The sequence below is a fragment of the Jatropha curcas genome, chromosome 8 (assembly GCF_041381405.1).
Source record: "Jatropha curcas cultivar XTBG-Jc1 chromosome 8, XTBG_Jcur_1.0, whole genome shotgun sequence".
Taxonomy (NCBI): Eukaryota; Viridiplantae; Streptophyta; class Magnoliopsida; order Malpighiales; family Euphorbiaceae; genus Jatropha; species Jatropha curcas.
This window is the reverse complement of record NC_143158.1, coordinates 25,613,571-25,628,051: the sequence shown is the minus strand read 5'-3', so window position 1 is coordinate 25,628,051 and position 14,481 is coordinate 25,613,571. Positions and strand designations below refer to the sequence as shown.

Here is a 14,481-nt window from a genome sequence, read left to right as displayed (position 1 = left end):
GTCTGGGTCTGTCAACATACTGCAAGAGGAATAAGTTCGAAGCTGTTCTTTCAGAAAACAAAGATGAATAAATGGAAAAAAATATATAAAGAAAATGAATCAAAAATATGTTAATTTGATTTATACTTCTATTTCATTTTTTTTTCTTAAATGAATATCTTTGATAACATCATATAGTATGACCATTATAGTTAATATAATTTGTTAACATTGAGATGTTAAAAAGTGAGTATTTTGGACGGGAAGACGAAACCATAGACGAAATCAAAATTAAGAAATTTGATAGTTAGTTTTTGAAAATATACATTTTTATATTTAATATTTTGAGTCAATTTAACATCTAACTATTTATTGTACTTGCAATTTGAAAATCATTATATAAACATTTATTCCATTAAATATTCGTAGCACTTGAATTTTACATCCAAAAGAAGTAATCAACTGTAGAGAAAATTTATTTTTAAACATAATCATAAGATTCAGTTTTAATTAGATAAATTTTCAATAAATTACTACTCCTATAATAGGATTTTCCCACTTCTGCCTCTTTTATATTTTATTAATTACATTTGTACCTTTTTATATCTAAATGATTAGAGCTAGAAGCGGTGCCAGTATTTTAAGGTACCCACTCCACTCCGATCCTTTTAAAAATAATATGAATAGCTATAAATAGATTTGCGACGTATACCGGTAATGAAATTATTACCTGTAACGGATATGGATAAGGTACGAGTATATGTTTTTTAGATACGCGCTACCCGTTATATTAAACGAGTTTTGCAAAAGGTATCTGAATTATATTTTAAATAAGTTAGAATTTGGATAGTTTAATCTTCGTGGATATCCAAGCTATATAAGGTTACTTTAAATGGATTTTGTACGAGTATGAATAGTAAAAATTTAAACGAGTTCGAATACGTGTACTTAAATATAGATATTTAAACGAATTTGGAATGAATATGGATAATAAAATTTTAAATAGATATATGTACTTGGAGCTTAAAAATTTTATGAATACCCGCCTCGCTTCTATCCCTATAAATCACTGTGCCACTTACCAGTACCAGAAGACAAAGCACTTGTTATTATTACTATTATTATTATCAACAAAAAAATCATTATTGCCTTTACTATTTAACTATATTTACCTAAATTATGTTTAATTTTGGAGCAAAATTCTCTAGCTTTCTTTCATTATGATCTTAAGCCATGTGAGGGAGGAATTCATTTGTCCGAATACATAATTTAATTCCTGAAATTTAATAAAAGATTTTATGGTGCCTTAAATTTTAAAATTGATCTTATGACATTCTCAATGTCTTTTTTTTTAATAATTTCACACCTTATTGCGCTAGAAACAATAAAATTTTAAAGTTTTTGATTTTTATATATAAAATATTGACTTGAAATGCAGTTAATACAACTTTTAAAATAATAATTTTATATTTTTAACTATCTAAAAAGTGTTTAATGATCTAATTTTTAAAATTGAAGAATTCAGTAGGTCGATTAAAATGTATAATAAATGTAATTTTATAAGTTCAAAGTATTCAATAAGTCAAAGTGAAAGTTGAGATGCCATGAAATTTTTTATAAAAAAATACAGAGATGGATTTATGTATTGAGCCATTTATAAATATAAAAGTTGTAATAATTAATTCGCGCATTGCACTGAACGCTATACTTGTAAAAATCTAACAGAAATGTGATCTATTAAAAGAACAGATAACATACATAATACAATAAAATAGAACAATTAAAATACTCATTAACATTATGTGAAAAAAAAAAATTAAAAGCTCACGTGATTTAGCTCTCTGTACTAACTAATAGTTGTAAACACATAATTTTTACACTCCGAATATTCAAGCTAGACTTGAAAAATTAACCAAACCGAGGTTAGACAAATCAAATTCAAAGCAAAAGAAACGGTGAGTTTTTAATTCTTTTGGTCATAACTCTTTTTATAGTAAAATTTTACAATAATTTTGATATCATTGGAAATTAGACCGAGAGAGTTTTCCAAAGGGATATTATTACACGTCAAAATCCGAGTTGAAACAGGCCACAAGTCAAATGAACTAAGATTGTATTGAGTCGAACTATACCTAAAACGCCAAAAGCATGGGCAGTCACCGCCAAGCTAGTGTCATGACCCCTGCACAACATAAAAGAGGAAATAATCAATCAATCAATCAATCTTTACTTCTTAGACATTATTTCTAAATATGACAAAACAAGAATCAATCAATCAATCTTTTCTCCTTCTTAGACATCACCTCTTGGAATAAACACAAGACATGATTGAAAAAAAAAAAAAAAAAAAAAGAGGATAAGATCAATTCTCATTTCATAACGGGTAGAACTACATTGTTCTTATTAACATTCGAAGGGATACACAGACAAACTGGGTGGTTAAAGTGTTGACTTGCGAACCAAATCAACCAAAAAAACTATCTTTCTCCTTCATTTCTTTTATTGCTTTGAGAGACATATGATCATCCTAAAATCCCTAAGGGAACTAGAAATGATACTTTCTAATTATTTTTGGTCTATTTCTTTTCTTTTTCTTTGCTAATTATCTATTGTGAATATGATATATCCGTGCATACATATTATAATTGTTCATCTAATTTTCTTCTTTTGTAAGTAAGTTGTACTTAAAACCAAATCTAAACCTATTTCAAGCCGGAAACCTTGATTTCCTAAACTAGTGCATTTTTCATTGGAATAATAATTGGAGTCAAATATAAATTTTCTTAAATTTTTCCTTCCAATCAAAACTTAAATGGCGACTCCTTAAAAATAACGATCAATATGAACAAGCTTTTTCCGTGAGTCAAATCCAAATGAGCATTTCCAGCTCCCCTAGCAGTCCAGGATCAAGGCGCCCGGGTCGAAGCTTCACTATAGCAAATACTTCTCTATACTAACTAATAGCTAATGAATTTTGATTTTCAATAAAATTTTAGTAGTGGATGCCGATGAAATGTAAAATTCACTAAGGAACAATTTATTTTCCTTAATTTTTTTTACATCATATATATTTCCTTTATTTTTCAAGGTAAATATATTATTTTCTATTTCAATACTTTTAAAATAAAAAGATATAAATTAATTATTCATAATAATTTTAATAGTAATTTATCATCTTTAAATAATTATAAAAGAAAATGATCACATAAAAATATTAATTTGAAAAAAAAAATAGTAATTACTTTTATAAACTTAATAGAGTCAAAAATATAACATAAATACCGACACCAAAATGCAAATTGAGACCTATTGATTGATTAAATGCTTACTAAACACTCTAGTTTAGCTATTGGATGAAAATTAAGTATGAGCTACAAATCAGTTGAATCAAAGGCCACTAAGGGAATGATTTATTGTCTCATTCACAACTTATTATACCTCCAATTTATTAATTTAGAAAATAATGATGTGAGCTTATTTATTTAAGTTGTCAATAAGTTGTCAATCAGGTGATGGTGTAATCGGTCTTCTCACTTATGTGAGAAGTAAGAAATCTCAAGTTCAAGTTCTCTTAATCACATTTGTTTACACCAATTTAGTGAGCCAAGAGAAAAGCTAATTCATGTTATATAGTCAACTGCATTATTTCAGCTTATAAAAGTCTCCAATAAATTAAAAACAAAAATATATTTTATTTAAGCTAAACTAATAAGTTGCCTATCTAAATTTCCTAGCCAAATTTTGTCTAAATTAAAAAGCTTCTTTTTAAAACGGATTCAATGATAAATGAAACCATATAAATCTTCTTTTAACCATTTAGCAATTTACTCTTGTATCACTTTTTAATTATTAATTCAAATTGAGCCCAAATATACCACTTTTTAAGTGTTAAATTAACAAAATAATAAGTCAATCCACACCGCTATTTTCTTAGGAAATTACTTACCTGGACCTGATACATAGTCATGTTTATGAACCAACCAATAACAGTAAGGATTTTTTAAAAAATATTTCGACTTCATCCTTTTTTTTCTCCATGTCATTAGAAATACTCTCATTTCAATAAAAAACTTTATTCTCATAGGTTTGATCCATGAGTGGGACCATGGACCCAATAATTTATCTATTTTGTTATCACAATTCAATCGACATGGTAAGTACAGGTACACAATAAACCTAAAACCAAATCCTCTAATATTATACTAATTTGGTGTCATGTTATCCGGGCACATCCGTTTTGTCGCTCCAATTTCTTACAATAGATCTTTAGAATTTTAGAATGGGGGACCTTCCGCGTCAAAGTTGATGCTAGTGAAAACAGACATCAAAACAATGCACAAACGTTGTCCCCTCTTGCCCTCTTTTTATTGCATTAAATGATTCTGTAAATAATCTACAGACCATGCGCACATCCCAATTAGAAAAACCAAACCATTTTGACAATGAATGCCCAGTTACCTCACATATGTTTTCAAATCTCAAAATTTAATCAAAATGCAATGTTCTACACTTAAATACAATGTCAAATACATATAGGGTCCATTTGAATAGACAGTCATTTGAAATGAAAGAGAATTTGGTTTTATTATAATTTTAATTTTTTAAGATTTTTTATTTGAAACGCATTCAATTTCACCTTCATTTCAAGTATATATCTATCCGCATGAACCATAGTATTAGTTCGCAGAGATGAAGAATATGAAATTTAAGCATAGATTTTATCATTTCTAGCTAGAACCAAGGTCAGGGATCATATTTAGAACCTTCATCAGAAAAGTATATTTGAATGCATCTTCCTGAAGCCTCTCAAACCTGTGTGGGAAACAAAAAAAGTTCTCATTTGTAATAACTAATAATGTCTGCAACCCATGGAATAACACAAGAATAGAAAATTCTCTAACAAAAATTTTAAATGTAAAACAATAATTCCGTGGAAGAATAAGCACACAGGATAGATATTTAAACAACCGTGTGAATACAAATTATATATATATATGAAGAATAGTTATTCCATTAACATAGAACTAATACATTTCTACTATTTTCTGTTTGTGAACCAAATTGGTATTAGGGTAATGTACATGTTTTACCCTAATTTGCGAAGCGCTAGTGGAAGTTGTTAAGCCAAAAAACGGCATTTTTAGATGGCAAGAAATTCAATGTAGTAGTTTGATTGTCAGTGAAAACCGTTAGAAAGCTCATTCATAAAGGTGCTGCACTTTAATAAACCCAACAGAAATGATAAAACCCAGCCTTGTATGAATTGATGATTACATAGGTTTCTAAGTAAATTTTGTACACGAGAGAAAAGCTGCAATTCCAAGTTGCAAATGTTTTTTAGTGTTACTTGGAGAAGAAAGTAGTAGTCCCCTGTCATTGTATTTTATCTATAAAAAAGCCAAGAATAGCCACAGGTATCATAATAGAATTATTTCTAGTTCATCAACTTTTTGAAAGATTTCTAACAATTGAGGAAGGAGAACCAAAAAAATGTAGTGCATGTAAACAAGTGGCTAGTGCAATGCAAATATTAACAATACTCAAGAGTCATTACCAAAAAGAAGAAAGAAGAGGGACAAACACCCTGCAACAAAATTCAAATGTAAACAGCATAAATAGAATAGATTTACCTTCCTGACTTTGAAGAATGCCCAGCACAGAGATCACATTTCAACAGCAGCAAATTATCATCAGTTTTCATATCCCTCAGCTTTGCTACGAACTTTGCCGGTTCTGAATACATAACACGTGGATCTGCCATAGCTCACCAGAGTTTAGATTGAATGATAGGATTCAGTCATCAAAAGTTGAAAATATAACGTTTTCCCTTTGTTTATATTCCTATGCAAATCAGTATTCCATTCAGATGAGCCCCACCTTTCAACTATATAGCCCATCCTTAACGAAAAGCTTGATTGGATAATAAACATGACATGAGCAACATCACATTTTGAACCTTTGAATAAATATTTAAGAAAATTGTAAGTAATTTAAATTTTTGTTAAAAATAAGTATGGGATTTGCAATTTAAAATAGTTTTGGTTGTCGTGGTGCAGAAGGATGAAGGTTAGATGTATGCAAGCTTTTGAAACTTAGCTCAATATATCTAGGCTAACGTTCCCAAGTTAGATAAATACATGGGCTCCCATTGAATATTGTTTCTTTGAGAAACGGTTAAATTTTAAATTTAGCACTTGATTTCAGTCTTCCAAAAGAGGGTGTGGCAGATGAAACTTGCCATCATTGACTTTATGTTCATCAACAGCATAACTTCCTATTCAAATTTATCATGTTTGGTCAAGGAAGCTAGGTTAACAAACAGTCAAAGTAGAAAGTAGCATATGATACCTATAAGTCACCCTTTCATCTTTCCATTCTACCACTGTCAATTCCATCAGGGGCAGACATTGATAAGGGGAATAGGGGCCATGGCCCTCATATATATATATATATATATATATATACAGAGAGAGAGAGAGAGAGAGAGAGAGAGAAGATTTTAGTAATTGGTCAAAGGGCATTACAGTTTCTTTTCCTTCGTTTGAGATATGTTTCCAGTACTTAGCTAAAGGCCAAGAAAACACTTAACTAAATGAAGATTCTTTTTCTCCATAAGTATCCTTTTTCTATCTTTTACTTGTAGTTCAATAAATTTTTCAATTGGAAATTAATAATTAAGAAGATCTCCTAGTTTTATTATGTTTAAATTTCTCTTTACTTTCTATTTGTAATAAAAATAATATTTTGCTCTATACAATAAAGACTTCACCATAAACTGAACGCTATGAAATCTATTAGAACCCTGATTTGCATCTTCTTTATTTCCAAAAAAAAAAAAAAAAAAAAAAACGATTAATGTATTTTCTTGAATAGGAATATTTATTTTTAAATCTAACAATATATACAATATTATACCGTTCATAAAATATTTCTCTAAAATTATTTTATACTTGGACATGCTTTTTGTAATTAAAAATAAATATGCACTTGCCTAGTTTTTAAAATACATTATCATATAATCATTATATAAAACAGCTATATTAGCTCCCTACATTTTCATCCAAGGGTACGCCCCAGCATAGCATGCTTATGCATGTGGGGGGAAGCAGGTGGGTCCAATAACTAAGAAGTGCATGATAATGCAAGGTTCATAAAGAAATCACTTTTGCATCAAATATTAATTAACATGTTCCAAAATGCACATAAACCAGGCACCTAAGATTTCATTTTAAGTCCACACTCCAAAGTGCCTTAGAGCCCAGTAACCACATGACAAGTGAAAAATGCAAAGTGGGGATAATACGGTTCCCAGTTCCCCTCATCTCCCATGCTACCGCCCCTTAATAGATTTCTATTTGCTTTGAATTGCTTTCCTACATGTGCTGATTTATGCTAAATTTAAAAGTCGTTAATTTATGGGTTGGGCTCATTAGTCATTTTACTTTAAAAAGACTCGGTCCATTTATTCCTTTAAATAGATTATAGTTTTTTCTCTTTTGCTTTAAGCCCATCATGATATCCTAAAAATTACTCTCATCACTTTCCTAAATATTTCTCTTCCAAGGGAAAAACTGCCCCTCTCTTGATCTGTCACTCATAAAGTCACAATAAATCCTAATTAATTGTAATGTTTTTTTCTTTTTTCTTTTTGTTGAAGATAATGCTTCTTATGATTCTCTTACCCCTATTAGTGTCAGTGTTATTAGAATCATTAATTCAAGTTGATTATGATGCCCAACGATATGAATCTTGTTAGTGAATCAGAATTGAGCATGAACTGTATGTAAATCAATAGAAGTGGAGGCAAATTGTCAGAATCGCAACAAATCGGCAAATTCAAATGATTAATAAACCAAAAAAAAAAAAAAAAAAAAAAGCCGACCATGCAAAACCATCCTAATACAACAAAGAAAGGACAACCAATGAGAAAAAATAAAAGGACAGAAGATCAATGCAATCCAATGAAAAGCAACATGGGAGGAAAAAAAAGGAACTCTTCAAATAAAGGATGGCTAGAACAAGAAGAACAAGAAAAAATTGGGAAAAAGAGGAAAAAGAGCAAGACCATATGGTTATGTTAGAAGATGATGAAGCGCTTGAATTTAGAAATGATGATGAATGAACATGGATTAGGATAGGAAAATTAATGGCTTGATAGTTTAGTTTGTTTCTGTGGTAAAATTTTAACTTAGTAGTTTGATTCTTTGAACTTGGAAACAACATTAGTCATTAGGTTCTAAATTGAGAAAAGAAAAACTCCTATCCTCCATTCCAATTTCAATTTGACAACTATGATGTGCCTAGTCCACTAGTACAAATTTTCTAGATCCATCATCACACAAGGGGGGGCCTTCACTGACGAACTAGCCTAAAAAAAATGCCACGACATTCCAGTAAGAAATCATTGATAGAAGATGCTATAAATTGGAAATGTTAACCAGGTAGCCACATCCTAACTTCCACATATTAGCTAGAAAATTTAACATGCACATAGTGGCAAAAAACTTCATTTTTTTTCTTAAGTATTGGAGAGGGATTTAAACCTGGGTCTATGCCCAAGTCTTATGTAAACTTACCATCAAACTATAACTGTGAATGCCCATAACTAAATACTTACCATGTAATCCAGTTGTAACAAGGATGTTGGGATAATTTTGAGGCTTGACCTGTGTAATACAAGACCAAACAATTAGTAAAGAAGATTGAGACTAATCTAAGAATAAGCTAACTTATTATCATGATAACAGAATTATATATAGGGCTATTCTAACTTCATGCTAATGGGATACTGGTTAAAAAGACAGAACTCAGGATACTATGGTACCCACATTGTCAACAGGGGAATATGACTTGATGTAGTGGTAGTACTCCTCTTCCCGAGGATCTCCCCATTCCTGCAGCAACGAAAAGAAGATCAGTTACCATATCAAGAACAGGAATGAAACACTACGTCCTGTGCTGCCTCCAAGAGTCATAATTCCCTCTCTATTTAAACTGCTTAAGCATAACAACTAACAAAGCATCGTTCAAACCCTAAGAATAATAAGAACCACATTAAAGGAAATAAGTAATACGTCACAGACTATCTTATCACAAGAAATGAAAGAGCCAACCATGACATGGCAGCATATGATAATAACATAATATAAGCCAAAACATGGAGAACTTCGAATATAATGATCCATCATCTAAAAGCATCTCTTATGTGATCCATCAAATGCAATGCAATATCGAACAGCTTCGAGCAGTAGTAGAAACCTAGGTCTCAGTATTTAAAATAGCACAGATGCAAGTCTTGAAAGTAGTCAATTGATGCAAAACAAGAAAAAATTAGAGACACAACTATCTCCTTCCTCCTAAGACCACCCAACAGGTAATATGGCCTTTTCATACAAAACTAAATTTCAGAATCATTAACAATGAAAAAAAAAAGGAATACCTCCCACTCTTCAGTTGTAAGAGGTATACTTGGATCAAGCATGGTAGTCAGAACATCCACAAAAGGTACTCCAGCAACAGCAGCCTTGAACAAATCAGGCCTCATATTAAGAACAGAACCAATAAGCAATCCACCTGCACTCCTACCTTCAATGCACAGTTTTTCCTTTGAACAGTACTTCTGTTCAATTAAATACTCTGCACAATCAATAAAATCCGTGAAAGTATTTTTTTTCTTCAATAACTTCCCATCCTCATACCACTGCCTCCCCATTTCACCACCTCCACGGACATGAGCCATTGCATAAATAAAACCACGATCCAATAAAGATATCCTTGATGACTTGAACGTGGGATCTTCGGCCATCTATCCATCACAAAAAATTCTATCACGCGAATTCAAATGGGATTATAAAATACAAGTGTGAAATAAGAAGAAATTACACAAGAAAGAAAAGGCAATGCCTCGACACAATTATGTGCAAACTTATAATTTCAAGCCACAGATCAGCAATAAAATCACAGAAAGCATTCTTCTTTACAGTTAAGGTATTCACAAAAAATAGCTGCAAATTTATCAAGAAACATGAACTTTCAACTTTAATAAAGAAGTGATAGACATACTGAAAGCCACTAAACTTGTTACTTTCTTCAGTGTTCCAGATCGCAACAGAAAAAGCATATAAGCTTGAGATGATATGGACACAGCACCAGAATCTATGTTCACATTAGAAAATGCCAGCATTTCAGAGATGATACTATAATGCATCAAAGTAATATCTAAAAATATGCAAAAGGGATGTTACTCTTTTAAAAATAATATTCAAATACTACATGAAGAACCAACTAGTTCCGGTGTAAAAAACTACTTTTCACACAAAGGGTGACTACTGTTCCACTGGTTCTCATATTACCTCATACGAACCATAGCCATAAAGCAGTAATGGATGAGATCCATCAAGTTTCACAATATCCTTCCTATAAACAACTGATATAGGAATCTTGGTGCCATCTGAAGCTGTGGCCCATTGCCTTTCAGTAACATAATTAGATGAATCAAAACCTCCCAAGACCTGAAAATGGTATATAGAAATACTGCATGTGACAATCAGATGACAATTTCCCTTATACTTGAAAAATATTAAAGTTAAAAAAGATATTTGAGAGAAGGTACATCAGTGTATATTGAAACAATAAGCAAATGGATGGTAAAATGTGGAAAGTAATTGTTCATAACTTACTGTCTCAATCCACTTCAGAGCAGAAGTTCCTGTGTTCATATCATAATCATATATAGAGCATGGTGTTCGCAAAGAACTATATCTAAACCTCAAAATGCTGGAAGAAAATTGAGATTCTTCTCCATCTACACAGTATACAGGGTCAATGAACTCAACACGCTGACCACCTTTAAGGCTGGTAAGTGGCTCGTCAACAGCTGGAAGGCGATATACCATTATTGTGGGCAGACCATTTTCACGCTCATATACAGCTAGATGGTCAGCAAAGATTTGTACATCCCAAATTTTTATGCTGGACAAGGTCCATAGATTAATAAGCATAATGAGAACCAGTAACAACTGAATATATTGATCGGGTGGTTATGTTTAGAAACGAATATGCAAATGCAAGTTTCCGGAAATTATCTGGAAGGAAGCTGCACTGCAGAAAATACCAGTAAACAACAACAAATGAACTTCTACAGCTTGAAGAAGTACAAGCTCAAAATGAAGTTTCATTTTATCCAATATAAAGGAAAGTTTGAGAATTATAAGAAAGTCAATATTACCTTTTCCTGTGAGGAATAAGAACTGTAGTTGCAGAAATGTCATTCACTGGACAGGCTAGTAGCTCTGAATTGAATAGCTCATCAGTTCTTCTCTGAATAAAGAAATGGTTTCCACGATGACTGACTGATATATCAGTGCCATCTACCCGAGGCGCCAAAACCTTGGCACCATCTTCAGGCGCAGAAACATCAATATATAAGGTAAACCTTGTATTTCGGCTGTCAGATGTGATAAACAAATATTTTTCGCTCTCTGAAGCTTGAAGAGTCAAACAAAATTTATCATCCTTCTCATGATAAAGGCAAGAGTCACTTGATTGATCTGTTCCCAACTTGTGTAGCCACACCTAGGAAATGAAACAAAGCCAAATTCATTTTACCAAAAATATAAGATTAATTGAGTTTCATTTGGCAAAGCTAAAAGCAAGATTTATGATGCAATTTCAATTTTATGCAAAGGCTGAAACCAGATATGTGTTCTCTGGGGTCATTATAATGACAAGCATGCCAATATAGCCATGAGCTAAATTCAAATATGAACCAATCTTAGCAGTTGGAGGTACAGAATTCTTTTATATGTTTTTCTTGGAAGAGATGCATTGCAAGAAAAGAGCCATGGACCATAAGAAGCAAAACCATAAAGCGCAGCCTGCGCACGAAGCTCCCACTATGCAAGGGGTCCATAGAATAAGAAAAGTTTACACAAAGGAACCGATGCAGGAAATCATATAACACTACTTTAGCAATAGTTGGCATCCTTCTCAACTGGAAGGAAGGGACCAGAAGAACCAATTACATGAGAGAGGTGAAAAGAAAATGCTTCATTTCTGAATGGTGAAGCAATCAGTCCTACATATAGGAAAATTAAAATAGAATAGAATGGTAATACCTTATAAGCCCTATGTAACTCATCCATTGTGACGTAAACCAGAAAACTGTTGCCAGCCCACTCAAAAAATGAAGTTACATCAGTCAGAGGCTCTTCAACAAGAGCTTGGGTCTCCAAATCAATAATATACAGAGTATCAATCTCATCTCCCTTGGTGTCTTCTGCATATGCAGCCAGTTTATGATTTGGACTAACCTGAACAATGGATCGGAAAGTATTTCAAATATTTAAATATAAATAAACAAATAACAAACGAATACTTCACTCTGAATATCTAATTTAACCTTGAAATCATCAATGGCATAATATTCATGGCCTTGAGCCTTAACATTCTCATCCAGTAAAACTTCCTCAGGAGGATCATTAGGTCCAGTTGGCATAACATCATGGACAGTAGGCGGAGTTTCATGATTGGGTATATAACGCCTGCAATGCTGAACATACTCCTTATCCTCCAAAGTCCTTGTATAATAGTAGTAAGGTCCTTTTCTTTTGGGTACCGATATATCATCCTCCTTGATTCGCCCTCTTATTTCAGCAAAAAGCTGCTCCTCAAACTGTTTGGTTCCTGATTACCAGCAATGGATTAAACTAGTTCAAGGAATTACACTCTTCCAGTAAGAGATTTACACTATAATGTACTACAAGTCATGGATTAAGCTAGTTCTATGAACTACAAGATTTCATTCAGCAACATATATCTATAGCTTCTCAACTTTTTAGTAAAAACACATTGAAACCTTGAACATTTATGGTAACTGTTACTCCTCTGACATTTTATTTTTATAATTACTAGACAACCTAACATTTTGATTTTGTAATAAACCCTCTAATGTATACTTTTTGCGTCAATCTCTAAATCAATCACAGACTACAAAATCTCTCTCTCTCTCTTGCATTCATTCTCACTCTCCTCCTATAGGTCTTCCGCTAACAACACTCACTTTTCCTAAGAAATTCTAAAAATGATTTTTTATAACCAGGTAATTAATATTAATTGGTCTAAATTTGTTGAAATTCATTAGGTTTGGACAAATCAAACCAAGATATTTCATTAGTTTCATTGATTTTGAGCAAAATTATACAAACATATCACAGAAGTACCATATCATACTTATTTGTGGATTACAAAAATTTACATATTAAAAATATAACAGGTTTCAAGAAAAATTAAGGGGTGCAATGGATCTGTTTTGAAAAGTTTAAAGACCAATTTATAACTAAAGGCAACTGACTACAAATGAGATTAAATCCTCGAAACAATGCATGCGAAACGAGAAACTATATACTGAGTGTAACATAGAGCACATAAAACAGTATGCAGGACTAGGAGACCTCCATTAAGTATGAACCGTTAGATATTAGTAGTAGCAGATTTAAGTAGAGAAGAGAATAGATGCAGATGGTTGAAAACTTAACTATGCTCAATGATTAAGTTTAAGTAGAAGAAAAGATGCAGAAAATGATTTAAATTTACAATTTCCCGGGAAAATTAAATAAAGTGTATATATACCAGCCATAACGGACTCCGTGTACGCATTTTCCGCTTCAAGGTGCGAAAGGATTTCAGGATCGGAGCGAGAGTCGTCGCGAAGCCAGTAGTAGTGATCCACTCGAACATCTCCGAACAACTCCATAACATTCTCCGCCTTCTTCGGGAACGGCGGCGACTTCATTGGTGTGATTGAGGACATGGAGACAGGTAAGTGTGTGTTTAGAGCAAGTTAAGAAAGAAATGGTGGCGATTGCTGTGATGAGGAAGACTCGAAGAAGGTAGTTTCGCTCTGACAGTGATGATGCAAGAAATACTGCTTTAATAAGTTTCTTTTTTTTTTAAGGGGAAAAAATTTACTAGTTACTGACTACTTTGACTTTCAAACCAAAAAAAAAAAAAAAAAAAAAAAGTGCAGATGGGGTGGCAAGTGAGAATACAAATTCAAAGTTTGAAAAGTGCATTTTAACGAAGGGCTAAAAATCTTTATGTTTTATTGCCATGGATCACATCTCCTAAAAAAACAAAAGTATTTAAATAGAAAATATTTGCAACCGGTGTACGAATTAAATAGAAATTTGTAATCAAATTTATGATTCATATGTAACTCTTCATAGTGCTGATCTTTAGTTAAGGAACATTAATCTTGTCTATGGAGCCGTAGTACAAGTTTGATGGATTGAAATTATTGATGAACTATTATTGAGCTCTGGCTCAAACTTTTATCCATTTCGAATTTTTAAGAGCTTAAATTTTGAGCTTGAGTTGAATCTAAATTCATTGTAGAACTCAAGTTCATATACACCAATTACTAAGCTAGCATATGTCACGAGCGAGAACGGATTCGAACTAACTCGAACTTAATAATTTTTAAACGAGTCTAACTCGAGCTTT

At 32.1% G+C, this 14,481-nt stretch overlaps 1 protein-coding gene across 1 annotated transcript; it reads right to left on the bottom strand.

The window, feature by feature from the left end:
• Positions 1–4,445: 4,445 nt before the first annotated feature.
• On the bottom strand, positions 4,446–13,906 carry LOC105635598 (uncharacterized). Its single transcript, XM_089725027.1, has 11 exons — positions 13,609–13,906; positions 12,380–12,663; positions 12,096–12,290; positions 11,207–11,553; positions 10,659–10,950; positions 10,332–10,490; positions 9,419–9,784; positions 8,808–8,873; positions 8,597–8,645; positions 5,610–5,733; positions 4,446–4,791 (listed from the first exon to the last, which is right to left on the bottom strand). The coding sequence occupies exons 1-11, from the start codon at positions 13,787–13,789 to the stop codon at positions 4,707–4,709; spliced, it is 2,148 nt and encodes a 715-aa protein (XP_089581153.1). The 5' UTR covers positions 13,790–13,906; the 3' UTR covers positions 4,446–4,706.
• Positions 13,907–14,481: the final 575 nt, after the last annotated feature.